A 16,448-nucleotide genomic window follows, 5' to 3' on the forward strand; every position below is an offset into this window, starting at 1 on the left:
GGGAATCCTAGGTGGTGCTGGGGACTGAACGGGCAAGGCAATCACCCTACTACTGTACAGTCTCTCTAGCTCATTAATTTAAAACCTGTCATCTTTATAACAATCTTCCTGGTATCTAGTCACTTACCATAATATAAACCGTATATTTTTAATTATGTTACTCAACTGCAGCTTTTCTCTATACTTTATTAATTCAGTATACGTATCAAACAATATATATCAATGTAAGTATATAGATCAATGTACTTGGGTAATTTAACCCCAGGAAAAAGAATAAATATGACCCCAAGGATTCACAATCACAATAATTACTATCTTTCAAAACTAATGACGATTAATAAAAAAAAATCTTTAATCTTGTAGTGCATTGCATGGTACAGATTTGAGTCTGACTTAGATGGACTTGTAACTGGTTTACCATGAAGATAAGTACATTACAACACTCTAGGTTGCTCAAGAGATGTATTTTATCTGAGTTTTCCCCCTCTTCTTAGCATCATTTAATAGGGAGCTAAATTTATTACTGATAACTTTAGGGAGCTAATTTATTACTGTAACTTTATTACTAGCTAAAAGTAAAACAAAATATTGGTTTGATGGTAGCAGAAAATAGCTGAAAGTTTTAAACTGAAAATAAGAAAACTTAAAGGTCTAGAAACATCTAAAGAAATCTAAAACAAAGAAAAACCTAAACATTTTACTCCAAAATAATTTATATTTATAGGTAGAGAAACTGGCTCCATAACTTAACTGTGGGGATAAGGGGAAAAGGCTTTGGGGTCTAAGGAACTTTCACAGCTTAATCTGGTAGCATAGCAGGAATGAAGGATAAAAAGCAAGGCATATACTTACTGTGTGTGGTCTCTTCTGATCCCAATAAGAAGATGAAGGGGGAAAATAACGTCAGCATATCTATCCTCTAAATTTCTTACAGTAAACTAGTCAAAGGTAGCAAAACCCAATGTTACTTAATAAGTAGGTTTCAAATGTAAATGTTTATGTTCTTATTGGAGGAGATCTGAAGCACAGGTAGGAAGCAAAATAGGTTTAATTGATCTGATGGGGTGGCAGAGGCAAAACCACTGATCCAGGATTAACATCAAAGTAAGAATCAAGAACTCTGGAGACTCAGTTAACAAATAGTTTCTAGGGACCAGGGAGCTAGTCCAAAGAACTGGAGTGGAGCATGCCTGGACTTGGGTTCAGTTCCTGGCACTTCATGGTCACTTCTGGGTCTGAGAACAATGGGCTGAATATTGCTCGGAATGGCCCTAAGGTTCCCTGAGCATTGCTCGGGAGACACAACTCCCACCCTCCCCAACAGTTCTGATATAATTTTAAAAGTCGGGGACACGGCAAATGCCCTGCTCATCCCAGTAATGGGTTCTTTGCATTTGTTTTCATCATAGCCCCACTAAAAACATCAGAAGTCTTTACATAATGAAACACTAGGCATATCGACTGGTGAACCTATTTGTACAACTGCAAAAATCCCTATTTTATTTTCTATAGTGTTAACTTATCTGTACAAATCTCGGCACTAGAGAGGCAGGAAAGACAGACATTAAAATATTAATGGTTATTTCTGAGTAGGGACTAAGGTTGATCAACTGCTTGCAGGTACTTGCTAATTTTTCATTAAAAATGAACATTATGCAATCTCATTAAGAGTAGCTCTTGATAAGCGGTTTCAAAAATAAATTTTAATTGTTTAAATACTTATTACGGTAAATAAACTAAGATTTTGTTATTCAGAATTCTTCACTTTTTATGTTTTATGTGAAAGTCTACACACTACCAAGTTTTATGTTTATGTAAAACAATCTATACATTACCAAGTCTCAACCAGTGACCTAAAGTGCACAGTTTCTCTATTAATATTAGTCACAAAATATAAAGGAACATAATGGATTTTTCTTTGCAGGCTAATTAATTCTTTTTCCCTTACACTATTCTTGATAAAGGCATGATTTATGGGATGATTTCAAAAGCACTCAAGATAAAACTCTTTTTTTTTGCTTTTTGGGCCACACCTGGCGATGCACAGGGGTTACTCCTGGCTCTGCACTCAGGAGTTACTCCTGGCGGTGCTCAGGGGACCATATGGGATGCTGGGAACCGAATCCGGGTTGGCTGTGTGCAAGGCAAACGCCCTACCCGCTGTGCTATTGCTCCAGCCCCAAGATAAAAATCTTAAGTATTTCCTGGCATTTAATTATTATAAGCAAATGCTTCCAAGCCATAGATTAAGTCTTCTTAATCTATGAAAGCACAAGGAGTCAAGCAGTCTGACTACTGTATCATTTAAAATACTATTTTCCTTAGAGTTTTCATCAGTTAATATAAAAATACATTAAATGTTCCCCAGATGAAAGCAATCTTTCTATGTCTATCCCTCTCTTTCTGACTCATTTTGCTTAACATGATACTTTCCATGTAGTACCACTTGTATGTAAATTTCATGACTTCATCTTTTCTAACAGCTACATAGTACTCCATTGTGTAGATGTACCAAAGTTTCTTTAACCAATCATCTGTTCTCGGGCACTCAGGTTTTTTCCAGATTCTGGCTATTGTAAAGAGTGCTGCAATGAACAAACAAGTGCAGATGTCACTTTGACTATACTTTTTTGCCTCTCTGGAATATATTCCCAGAAGTGGTATTGCTGGGTCAAATGGGAGCTCAATTTCTAATTTTTTGAGAATCGTCCATACTATTTTCCAGAAGGGCTGACACCAGTCGGCATTCCCACCAGCAGTGAAGGAGGGTCCCTTTCTCGTCACATCCGCACCAGCACTGGTGACTAACACCCAAGAACAGCAGAGATTAGTACCAGGAGGTTTACTCCATGACTTGGAGGCCAGCCACACATGCTAGGGGAAAAGGCAGCTGATAGAGAAGGGAGCACCAAATAAAAGGTGTTGGGAGGATCCTCCCAGGATGGGAGAAGCATGTTGAAAGTAGACTATAGACCGAACACGACTGCCACTCAAATGCCTCTTTTTCAAACCACAACACCCAAAAGGAAAGAGAGAACAAAACAGAATGCCCTGCCACAGAGGCAGGGTGGGACGGGGGGCTGGGGGGGTGGGAGGGATACTGGGATCCGTGGTGGTGGAAAATGGGCACTGGTGGAGGGATGGGTAAATACCCATCCTTTTAATCATTGTATAATTGAAATCCAAGCACAGAAATTTGTAAGTCTACAACTGTACCTCATGGTGTTTCACTAATAAATAAATATATATATATATATTAAATGGCATGAACATTAACAATGCTGTTTTCAGACATGAATTTACCTCTCCTAGAAAAAAGGATTTATATTCTAGGGAGATGATAATTTGGGGGATAGGGAGGAAATGCCAAACCCCAGTGGTGCTCAGGCTTGGTCCTGATGGTGCTCAGGGAACACTCCTAGAGGTATACAAAGGACCCTAAGTAATGCCAGGGACCAAACTGGGATCAGCTGCATATGAGGCAAACGCCTTATCCTCTGTACTATCTCTCTGGCCCTAAGACAGTAAATATTTTTTCAGAGCAATATTTCAACTTGGTTCCCAAAGGCTGTTACTCGATGCTGAACATTTTTAGTGTGCTAATTGGAGAGCCCAATGTTTCTAAAAAAATAAATAAATAAGAGTGGTAATATAACCAAGCACTTTACCAATCCCACTTTATGCTCTAATTCTGCTTATTTCACACCAAACACCCAATTCTCACATATCTTTAGAATGGGAAATAAAAGTTTATTTTACTTGATATCTGTCTTTTATATGAGATGTCTTTTATATCCCTCCTCTTTAAGATGTAGAGCACTTACCACAACTACTGATTTTTTAAAAAGGCATCACCTTTCATCTCTAACCCTTCCACACCAAAACAAAAATATAACAACAAAAACCAAAACACAAACACAGCTAATACTGCACAGTAAGAGGTGCCATACTCCTGGCAACTATGACAGGTCTTGAGATCCTTATTTCATTTTTTTGTTTTGGAAGATGCCCGGACTTGTTCAGGGGTCACTTTGAGCAGGCCCCCTGCAGGCAAAGCATGCACTCCAGACGCTGAGCTAAATTCCCTGACCCCAGTCTTGAGGTTTTAACCTCCAAAGAAGTGACTGCAATGTTTGCTATTTTAAAAACTGAGAACATATCTGCTGAAACAAAAATCAGTCTTCTAAAGAACTTTGAGACATCACAAGAGACTCATAATATAGACCATCAAGGGTCAACTTTTCTCAACAGGGATGAAAGGGAGAATTAAATCTATATGTTATGTAAGCGATGATCTCAATTCTCTTAGGTAAAGGTAAAGGTAAAGGCCCTCCCGTTGATCGTCGATTTGCTCGAGCGGGCCCAGTAACGTCTCCATTGGAGACTTTGTTGTTACTGTGTCTGGCATATCGAATACTCTCGGTAGCTTGCCGGGCTCTCCGAGAGGGGCGGAGGAATTGAACTCGGGTCGACCATGTTGGCCGCTTGTAAGGCGAACGCCCTACCCGCTGTGCTATCGCTTCTCTTAGAAGAATACTAAGTACATAATAGGCAATAAGTTAATTTATTTTACAATGTCTTAGGGCAAAAGGTTGCCAACTAGAAGCAATAACTTCTACAACAGTATTTCTCAGAGAAAGTGCAGACAACTCTCTCTTCCCAGTTTCTTAAATGTCCCCAACTAATGCCACCGTGAAATAGTCACTTAGTTTTAACTGGCAAAGTTTTTTTATCGAGTGTGTGAGTGCTATCTGAAGCAACTGTTAAGAATCAGACAGCTGGGCTCCACCCCCTGAATTTCTGATTCTGCAGCTCAGGATGGGTGGGGGGGCAAAAATTAGTATTTCAAGAATTAGTATTTCTAGTGAATTTCCAAGTGATATAGATGCTTAAATAAAACTTAAGTAACTAATCCTTCTCCCTCTTTTTCTTAAAGATTAGAAAATGGTACAGGTGACTTCTTATTACAAAATTTAAAAATACTCTGCAAGGTACATCTGATTTTGTATTCATGGCGGTGCTTTCTGATAATGCTAAGGGGCACTGACGGCACTAACTGACCACTCACTGTGGGTCTCACGCTTAGTAAAATTAAGAAAATCCTGCAGTGATCTGTTCTGATTGCAGTGTGTTCTTGAGTATCTGAAACCATCTGTGTTTTTGACAGCAACTAGGGCAGGATTATTTTCTAATCTACCCATTGCCTGCATATATTGTATTTTAAGTAGACAATTTATTTCTGATTCAGTTGGGAGAAGGGGACTTCAGAGAATCTCCAGTATCCTTTGGATCATGTGAGATAGGCTCCCAGTCCAAACCAGAAATTAGACATCTCAAGGGAAAAAAAAAAAAGTGGGAAACGGTAAAAGAATGTACTGTATCTTTTTAAAAATCCTTGGTCAATTTACTAAATAAAGTACATCACTTATCTTCTACATTTTGCAGGGGGATGGGTGCTTGGTTTGTATCTGAAGATGCTCAAGGGTTATTCCTGGACCTGTGCTAAGGGATCACTCTGGTGGAGATTGGGGGACTACTTGGGGTGCTTGGGAATTGAACCCAAGTCAACTGCATGCAAGGTAAGTGCCCTACCCATTGTACTATCATTCTAGTCCCTATCTTCGACATTCTTAAAATTCAATTTTATAATAAAATCTGTTAATACAGAGTTATTTGCTTTATGTTCTTAGATATATTATATTGATAGTTCAAATTTCAAGTTAAAGTGAAAATTGCACGACCAGACTAAAGAAACAAGATAGCTTTTCAGAACCTTGAATCAGGGAACTTTATCCTATTAATCACAGTTTTAAATTATTCCACTCTTGAATGTCATGGTTTGTTTGTATACAGTCCTGAAAGCCAAGTATTTTAGAATCTGCTTATCTTTTATTTATAATCTTTGTACTTAAAATCCATTCTAAGAGTTACTCCCCAAACTATGATTTGAGACATCTTTCAGGCTACATTTCCACTTGTTAGCAGCTAATAGTACAAAGAACAAGTAAACCAAGGAACAGCACTTTCTGTGATTCTGCCAACATAAATGATAAACAAAGTATACAGATAAAACTTCAATTTAAAATTTCTTCTCATAAATACTAAAACTCATAGAACAAGGGGAACTGAAATCAAGAACAGTATTCCTTCAGAAAAGCATTTTCCCAAAATTCTTAAACAAGCAATTTCTTATGCAAGGAACTTAAGAGAAAACTTTAAGAGCCTTTATTTAATATTCAACTACAAAAAATAATTACCGAGGACAGAAAGTTTTAACTGAGTTTAATATTCAATTTCAAGTTTAAACTATGCTCACAATTCTTTTCCTAAGCAAGTAAACTGGTTTTAAAACTATTAAAACAAGTTAATGATTACTATGAAAATAAGTATTTCACAACAATCATTCTCTAACTATAATCTTTAAAAAAAAAACAGAAGCACTCAATGGGAAAATGTCTAGGAAGTGATGTAATCTCATACATATCTAATTTAAAAGAAAAGAATTTCACAAATGAAAAAATCTGAACTTGTATACTTTATTATATACTTAGCTACTAAGCACACAATTTTAGTAGTGCATAAATTTTTAAAAGTGTGTGTTTTTTAATAAAGTGAAAAGGAAAAAGTCCCCTATAATTTAAAGTTTAAGAAGTATTTTATTTCATTAAATCATTTTTAAGGGCTTCATGCAAAAGAAGTTTCAGGTAAATCTGGCTTAATTTTACTGAAAATTTTCTATGCATCTTTAAGTAAAGACAATAACCATCTAAGAGTACACTTATTTCTCCTTTAGCATTATTAAAATACTCGATGTATACTGAATGTGACCATATTTGATAAAAAAACGTCAGAGTAAATAAGTTGACAGCTCAGGATATCACGCTATTTGGGGCAACAAATATTAAGAGATATAAGGAGATAGTAAAATTTAAAATAACTTCACTACATTTTTCAAAAGTTCCTTTTCATACTCATTCTGGGGAGTATCATCTTAAAGAAGGGAAAATTGGGAACTGGAGTGATAGCACAGAGGGTAGGGCGTTTGCTTGCACGGGGCCGACTCGGGTTCAATTCCCAGCATCCCATCTGGTCCCCTGAGCACTGCCAGGAGTAATTCCTGAGTGCAGAGCCAGGAGTTAACCCCTGTGCATTGCCGGGTGTGACCCAAAAAAGGAAAAAAAAAAAAGAAGGGAAAATTGAAAAAAAGTGTGAGTATACATTTGTGGAGTATAAAATAACATAACACAAGACTGATACCCAAGGACAGTAAAAGGGTCAGGAAGATTGCTTCATAGTTGGAAACCTGTCTCACGAGTGGGCAGAGAGAGGACAGCTGGAATAGAAAAGGGATCACTAAGAAAATGATTATTGGAGGAATTGGTTGGGATGGGAGATGTGTGCTGAAAGTAGATAAAGGACCAAACATGATAACCTCTCTGTATCTGTATTGCAAACCATAATGCCCAAAACTAGAGAGAGTATGGGGAATATTGTCTACCATGGAGGCAGGAAGAAGGTGGGAATGGTGGCGGTATATTGGGGATATTGGTGGTAGGGAATGTGCACTGGCGGAGGGATGGGTGTTTGATCATTGTGTGATTGTAACTCAGACATGAAAGCTTGTAACTATATCTCACATTGAGTCAATAAAATTAAAAAAAAAAGAAAAAAAGAAAAAGTGTGAGTATTTTGTCTTTTTCAGACACTCAAAAGCCTTAAGAATGACAGCCCTTTGTGTAGATATGTCAAAGTTTCTTTAACCAGTCATGCAGGGAGAGGGTGGGAAGGGGTGGGGGGGATGTACTGGGGATATTGGTGGTGGGGAATGTGCACTGGTGGAGGGATGGGTGTTTGATCATTGTGTGATTGTAACCCAAACATGAAAGCTTGTAACTATCTCACAGTGATTCAATAAAATTAAATTAAAAAAAAAAAAAAAAAGAAGACTAACAGCCCTGGGGCTGGAGTGATAGCACAGCGGGTAGGGTGTTTGCCTCGTATGTGGCTGACCTGGGTTCAATCCCCAGTATCCCATATGGTTGTCCAAGCACTGCCAGGAGTAATTTCTGAGTGCAGTGCTAGGAGTTAACCCTTGAGCAACACTGGGTGTGACCCAAAAAGCAAAAAAAAAACAAACAAACAAAAAAAAAACAGGAAAAAAAGAATGACAGTCTTTCCTTCATATAAAACAATTAGAATCAATCATCTTTCCATGTTAAATCATTTAAATTTTAAATCATTTAAATGTTAAATTCAAGTATATATACACTGGAAAATGGCTAGAGATGTCAAATGTTTTAAAAGATCTTCACCAAGATCTTCACAATCTTTATTTCTAAAGAAAAATTCTAAAAGGATTAAAAAAAAATTCACTCAAAAAAAGGAGGAAAATACCAAACAATATCTTGCTCATTTGTGGAGTATAAAAAGACAAAGTAAGAGAATAAACAATGGCCCATAATTGCAGACCCTGGGAGTCTGCCTTAGAACTGAATTTGCTAAGTGAAGAGGAGAGGGGGACGACTATTGCTGTTGGTGGGTGTGGTGTAGCAATACTAGATTGCTGAAATACTCATATTAACAACACTGTAAATTATTGTGCCTAAATACATTTTAAAAAATACTCACTCATATAACGAAAAGTCTCTTCAGCCAGGACTGGAGAGAGAGTGTCAGCTGCATGTTGTGGCTGGTGCGGGGACTGAGTCCAGTCTTGATTTTCATATAGAAACAGGGAGTCTACTCTTAGCTTATACTGGGGTAATTGCTCTTCTAACAGACTCACCAACTCTACTTCAGGCAGGTCGTCATTGGAGGAGACATCTAAAGGAGAGATTCCAGGGCAAAGAGACCAATACATTTCAGTTTACTAGGATACAGAGGAAAATCAGCCAACTCATTTTTGAGAAAGGCTAACCAAAGAAACATCAGTCAAAAGAATTTCTTTTAAAAAATATATCCTTGGGCCAGAGCAATAGTACAGTGGGTTGGGCATCTATCTGCCCTGCACATGATCCATCTATGTTGGATTCCCAGGATCTCCTATGGTCCTCTAAGCACTGCCAGGAGTGATTCCTGAGTGCAGAGCCAGGAATAATCCATGAGCATCACTGGGTGCGATCCCAAAAGCTATATATATATAGCATATATTTCACATATACACACACACACACACACACACACATATATATTCTCGTACAACTGTTGGTCTTTAAGTTTATCACAAGAACTTCTATAGTAAAAACAACACTATAGTTTACTCTTTCTTAAAAATATATATGTAGAGTATATAACTGTTTCTTTTAAAGCTTTAAAATGAGGGGCTAGAGCAATAGTACAGTGGGTAGGGCATTTGCCTTGCACATGGCCAACCCAGGTTCAATCCCCAGCACCCCATATGGTCCATGAGCACTGTCAGGAATAATTCCCGAGGACAGAGCAGCCCCTGAGCATTGCTGAGTGTGACCCAAAAAGTAAAAAAGATAAAATTTAAAATGAATTTAGACACAGTTATTTATTCCCTATCAATTTATTTAGTGCTGCAATGAAGAGATCTGATCCCAAACAACTCATATACTTGAGGCAGGGGGCAGAGTGGACAATACAAAACAACCAGCAGAAAATAGAGGGTTTAAAACAAATAGAATAATAAGTTCTTTAATAATAGAATCTGAACTTTATGGGAAGAGTCTTCAAACACTGGAAAATTAATCTTAAAAAAATATATAAATATATATATATATCTTTTTGGGTTATTCCTGGCTCATGCACTCAGGAATTATTCCTAGCAGAGCTCGAGGGACCATATGGGATGCTGGGAATCAAACCCAGGTTGGCCACGTGCAAAGCAAATGCCCTACCCGCTATACTATCATTCCAGTCCCCATTTTAATATATTTAAATTAATATATTTAATATATTCTGCCATTGGATATTTTAAAAATTTACTAGTTAAATGTTAAACCAGTAATGTTAACATTTCAACTGTGTTCCAGCACTGGAAGAGAATAAACAAATCCTTTATCATTTTTATTTGAAAGATGTGGTACATAAAAACTCTAAATACCTTTTACATTACTACTTTCCAATTTGTATTTTTCTCACTCTCCTACTGTACATTATCTCTGAACATACTTTGTGCCTTTGATCTTAGCTTCCTGTTACAAATAGTGCCCACCCATTTAACATCTCCCAAATTTAGAAGATTACAAAAGACAGAAAGAAGACTATCTCCTTTTAAACAAGCTTCAAATAATACTAGGGCTTAAAATAGAGAAAAAAACAGGATGTCCTATCATCTTACATTGAGATCTGGTATTCCCTTTGTGAATTAGTATAAAGAAATCTGCTCTAATTCTGGCAAAGATTAATTCTGGCAAAGTCATTTTAAGAAAACATTTTACAAGAGAAAACATTTACTATTTCATGTCAACAACAATTTAATAATCAGGTATAAGAAATGACAATATCATTTAACAGAAAAGCAAACATGGCTTCATAAGCACAGATAAGAGAACTTTAAAATCTTAAATATGATTGATTCTAAAGTTCTCAAACCTTAGTAGATCGCTTAAATAAGAGCTCTACAAATAATACAAATTCCATATAATTATCCGCATTTTCCTGCCATAATTATATTACATATGGATTCTCATAAGAGGAAGAGAAGCTGATTATAAATAAATGCAGAACAAAAAAAAAAAAAGAAAAACCAGACTCAGGTATTCAAGGATACAACAGAAATGAAAAACAAAAGTAATTATTAAAAGACTTACAGTTCCCCAGAAATTTCCTTTTAATAAGCATTAATACAGTTCAGTGCAAATTCATGGCGAATGATCTCCAACTTCCGACACGTAATTAAAAATATACAATCAACTTTCAGTAGACTGAACTTGCTACTTCTATTTGTTTCTTTATTTCTGATAATGTGCTGCTTATTACCCTATTCATGGTCTAGTCTGCATAAGCTCCTCTCTACTATTTCTCTTCCAGACATTTCTCCATGAGTGTCTTTTCTAGCCAGGCTGCTCTATTTGTGAGGCTTCCGTTTGTTTCTCTTGAAGATGGCATCTAAGTTGGTCTGTCCTTGATACACTCAATTTTCCCTTCATGTGTTCATATCTAAATTCCATCATTCTCCCATACAGGTTTGAAGGTCATCTAGCCACAGCAGAGAGGTCACTAGAATTAAGCCGGTTAGAGGGTGATAAAGACCCATGTCTTGTTCTTGCTCTCACACTTGGTCGGTCTCTCTCTCTCTCTCTCTCTCTCTCTCTCTCTCTCTCTCTCTTCCTCTCTCTATTCTTTTCTCTTTTGTTCTTCATTCTGGTTTCTCCAGCTCTCTCATACTGGAGTGTGTATGCGCCTTAATCTCCATCTCTCACTCGCTTGCATTTTCTCTTTCTAGTTCACTCTCTTGCTTTCTTTTCACCCTTCTGCCTTTTCTCTTGGCTCCCCTTATTATTAAATATTCATAAAGCAAATCTGTAATAATCAGATATAATACTCAGGACCAAATAGTTTTCCCCAGGAATGCAAGGTTGATTTAAAATAAATCAGTAAGGGGCTGGAGAAATGGCTCAACAGTGAAGGCATATGCTTTGCATACAGGAAGCCCAGGCTAGATTTTTCAGTACTGCGTATGTCCCCTGAAAACGTGGGGGTAAGGTGTGACCTGTACCAAGTACTGAGCCAGAAGTAGTCCTGGAACACTGCCAGGTGTGGTCACCAAATCAAAATAACAGTCAAAACAAAACAACTCACCACCAACAAAGTTTACCATACTAAATTTTAAAATTAAAGATTAAAGAGTTAAAACTAAAGATTAAAAAAAAAAGCACTTCAATGAATAATGAATACACAATAGACAAAATGTAATACATTCAGGACAAAAATCTCTCATCCAACCAAGAAGAGAGGGATATATCCTGAATTTGCTTATGAAACTTAATAATGAAAGACAAAACCCTGAGCACTTCAAGGTGTGAGCCCAAACCAAACAAAAATAAATTTTATAAAATGTTATTTTATAAAAATAAAAATATGAATTTTTTAATCAGTGTTTTACTTTTATATCTATTTTACGTACTGATATACCTAGGGTCATGTAAAAATTTCTTGCGTGAAAAGGGGTGTGAGTGAAAAAAAGATTAAGAATCCTGAAAAGTGATTTTTCAATGAGATTCCCAAGTTAATTCAACACAGTTAAATACCATGTTTTCAATAAAAATGCAGACTATAAATAAATCTGAACCCTAACCTCATTCCATATTAATATAAAATGAACCATTGATCTAAGAAAAGCAAAAACTACATAACTTTTTTTGTATGTGTTATGTGGTGGGGAGGGGTGTCACACCTGGTGGTGCTCAGGGATCACTCCTTTTGGGTTCATGAGACCATATGGAGTGCTGAGGACTGAGCCTGGGTCAGTCGTGTGCAAGGTATGCACCCTATCTACTGTACCATCTACCATTCCAGTCCTGAAAAAAAAGCTATACAACTTTTAAAAAAGAGCATTTTGGTCATTTTTCAGGACACATAGGTTACTTAGAAATCACATAAAAAAAATGAACAAAGGAAAACTGAGTGATACCAGTATTAAAACTTCTGCTCTAGGGGTTGGAGAAAGAGAGTGCAGTGGGTAGGGCACTTGTCTTGCATGCAGCAGACCCAGGTATGATTCCTAACATCTCATATGGTCCTCTGAGCACCACCAGGAGTGATTACTAAGCACCCAGCCAGGAGTAACCCTCGAACACTGCCGGATGTGGGTCCAAAACAAAAACACAAATAAAAGCTAAAAATAAATAAATAAATAAAAACTATGCTCTTCAAAAGATACCACTGACAAGGTAAAATAAAAAGGTAAGCCACAGTTTGGGAGAAAATATCCATAATTTATTTATCTAAAAAACTTTTTACATCTGTGAACATTTGTAGCTCACTACTAAAGCAAATCTTAAACAGGCAAACTAATATAAAATAGCCAAAAGGCACATGAAAAGATGAACATCATCAACAAACAGTGGGGAAAAATAAATTAAAACCACACACACACACACACACACACACACACACAAAAGTCTGCACAACCTTTCTAGAATGGCTTAAAACACTGATAAGCCCTAGCTTGCTGCTTCTGCCTGCTTCTGTGAATCAAGGTTTAATGCAATACAATCACATTTGCTATTTCATGTATTATCCAGGACTACTTTTTAACACAAAAGCTGAACAGCTGCAATGTAGTAATATGAAGGAATTAACTACTGAGATATCCCACAACTGTGGATAAATCTCAAAAAGGTTGTTTTTTTTTAAATATATATTAAGAGCCAGACACAAACAAAGATGCAAAATGAATTATATGGAATTCTAGATAAGCAAATTTCATCTTGAGAGACAGAAACAGATTAGTGATTCCCTAGAGACAGTGGGGAGGGGTGGGGGAAATCTGGGTATGTAGTGACGTGTAGATGAAAACAGGCTGCAGCTCCACTTAACATGGATACACTTTATTATATCTTGGTAAAGTTATCTCAATAAAGTTGAATGGAAAATGGAAAAAAACCCAAAATTTTAAGCCAAGATAGATTCAGAATTTTTTTAGTTTTAGAAAAGCAGCACCATGCGCTTACTATATGGTTGGCATATTTTAAGATATGTAGCACTGTAGCACTGTCCTCTGTTGTTCATTGATTTGCTCAAGTGGGCACCAGTCTCCATTGTGAGACTTGTTGTTACTGTGCTTGGCATATCAAATATGTCATGAGTAGCTTGCCAGGCTTTCCGAGAGGGGCGAAGGAATCAAACCCAGGTCGGCTGCATGCAAGGCAAACACCCTACCTCTGTGCTATGGCTCTAGCCCCTTTACAATATTTAGGATCCCTAATTGGTTTTGTAGCCACAGCCCATAATTTCAAGTTTGAGCCTCCCAAGCAGTACTCAGGAGGCCTAGGGGCCCACCTGAGGATCAATTATTTAACACATGTAAGGGCTTGAGTATGCACTGCATTGCTAGGGATTATCTGGGTTAAATTGGCAGTTCCTAAGGGCCTCCAGGGCTATACCTAGAAATGTTCAGGGGACCAAGAGTGCTGGGGAACAAACCACGGTCAGCCACATGCAATACATGCGCCTTAACTCCTCCACTATCACTTCATAAACTCCTCTAACACTCATAAAGGCATTAACACATCTTCACCAAACTAAATATTCACCCTAAGTGAGATAACTCTAGAAATACTGCATACGTCAAATTTTGTGGACCAAATGGTTATCAGGACCAAAGTTTAGAAAAAAACCTTTTGAGTGCTGAGTTTTGATTAAGCTGTACCTGTGCTTGATACCCTGTATTATCCCAAGAGTCTCTATGTGGCAGGTTTCCATTGAGGCTCTTGGGGTGTGCAACACAAGCAACTCTGACCCTGCTTGGTGTGAAGAGGAAGAGTCAGATGCAGCTCCTGCTCATCAGGAAATCACAAAGTATAGGGGAGTTAGGCAAAGTCAGGCAACAACACGAAATTGGCTGATTTTGATAATGTGATAAGAGAAATGTATTCGGCATGTATATGAGGAAACTGAGCTGGAAAAGGAGGGCAAGGGCTTATCAAGGCATGTCTTATACATCAGACTTGGACATTTGCATTTTATCTTGTCAGCAACAGAAACAGAAAATTTATTTAGACTCACCAGTGATGCTCTCTGAGTCTCTGTGATTGATATTCATGAGGTTTTCTTCACCTGTTGGTGAGGTAAAAATGGCATTCTGGGACTGACTCATGCAGGATCCTTTCTTGCTTTGGCTGAGAAGGACAGCTTTGGTATGAATCAGAGTCAAGGAAATCCATCAAGCCATTCAATAAGGAAATGGACCTGGTTATATGGGTATTTTCTTTTAACCAGATTTTTCCTGATGAGTCAAATGACATTTGCAGCCAACAAGTACTCTCATGTGATGATCAAACCTTGGACAGTCATACCCTAAAAAAAAAAAAAAAAAAAAAAAAGAACACATCAAGTGAATTTAGAATTCAGCACAGTCCTTAGCAAAGCAGTCTAACTACCCGAAAGAATGTTTTCCTAATTATGTGAAAGAATTTTTTCCTACTTTACCTACACACAACACTGAAAATCTCAATCTCAATCATGTTTGGATGAAGGAAGTCAGACTGAAGCGGGGGGAGGGGGGAGGGGGTGGAAGAATCATAATTCATGATTCCCCTTATATAATATTCTAAAACATGTAAACTAAAGTGACTGAAAGCAGATCTGTAGCTGCCTGGCGTTGGGAGGGATTACCAAAAAGGCAGGAGAAACCCTTGGAGGTTGACAAATATGTTCATTATTTTGACTGTGCTGCTGGTTTCACAAGCATAAACATGAGTCAAAATAACAAAAATGTGCAATGTATGTATCTTAATTATAATTCAGCAAAACTGTTAAGAATTTAAAGGCAACTGTTAAAAGTAAAGTAATAATATACTATAGGATAAATATTTCTCCATGTACAGATGTAAACAGAATTTCAACAAAGTATAAAAAGTATAAAGGCTGGGAAGAAAAACAGAAGTATAATGTTGAAAGGCTTTTTAATATTACATATGAAAAAACAAAATATCACTTGAAAAAAAAAGATTATGTCCTAATCCTAAGCAGCCAAAAATTCGACAATTATTCCCAGTAAGTCAACAAAGGAAAAGAAATAATATAAAACAGTACTTCTCAGTCCTGATGTTACAGACAGTTGGGGGCCAACTAATACTATTGAATGTACCACAGTTACTTAGCAGTACACCAACAGAAACCTTTTCCACAAATAGAAATATTTCCCCAGGTCTTCTTCTAGTTGAAACAACCATTATGCCTCCAGATACTACTAAATATCCTGTGGACACGAGTGGGCAAAATTGCTCCCAGTTGAGAAGCACTGATATAAAAATGCTCTACCTCACAATTCTTAAAAAAAAAAAAAAAGTGGGGGGGGGTGAGGGAAGAAAACATTTTCACCACCTGCTTAGTAAACATTAATTTTACACGCATTTTTTGAAGAGGATATAGAGAATGGGGTACTCCTACACTGCTGATAGAAGTACCAAATGTTTCAAACTTTTGGAAGTTTGAAAGTTTGTACTTTTGGAGCAAAAGTACAGTGGGTTAGGCATTTGCCTTGGCTGACTGCCCCCCGCCCCCCCCCCCCAGCACCATAGGAGTTAATTCCTGAATGTAGAAGCAAGAGTACCCCCAAATAAAGGGTCCTGGGAGGATCCTCCCAGGATGGGAGAAGCATGCTCAAAGTAGACTATAGATGAAACATGACTGTCACTCAATGCCTCTTTTGCAAATCAAAAGGAGAGAGCAAAAAGGAATGCCCTGCCACAGAGGCAGGGTGGGATGGGGGAAATGGGGGGTGGGAGGGATTCTGGGACCCGTGGTGGTGGAGGATG

General features: G+C 37.4%; 1 protein-coding gene across 3 annotated transcripts in view; it reads right to left on the reverse strand.

Annotated features, from left to right (window-relative positions):
* The window catches only part of TRAK2 (trafficking kinesin protein 2), a 67,918-nt gene that overhangs the window by 26,614 nt on the left and 24,856 nt on the right, over positions 1-16,448 (reverse strand). For 2 of the 3 annotated variants that reach the window (XM_056111575.1, XM_056111574.1), the window contains exons 2-3: positions 14,695-14,985; positions 8,629-8,823 (exon numbers count right to left, since the gene is read on the reverse strand). In XM_056111575.1, the coding sequence (XP_055967550.1) occupies positions 8,629-8,823; positions 14,695-14,785 (286 nt within the window). In that variant the 5' untranslated portion in view covers positions 14,786-14,985. Of the gene's footprint in view, positions 1-852; positions 868-8,628; positions 8,824-14,694; positions 14,986-16,448 lie in introns of all 3 variants that reach the window. The other variant, XM_056111573.1, reaches the window with a different exon arrangement.

This window comes from Sorex fumeus, unplaced genomic scaffold, assembly GCF_029834395.1.
Source record: "Sorex fumeus unplaced genomic scaffold, SorFum_2.1 ptg000014l, whole genome shotgun sequence".
NCBI lineage: Eukaryota > Metazoa > Chordata > Mammalia > Eulipotyphla > Soricidae > Sorex > Sorex fumeus.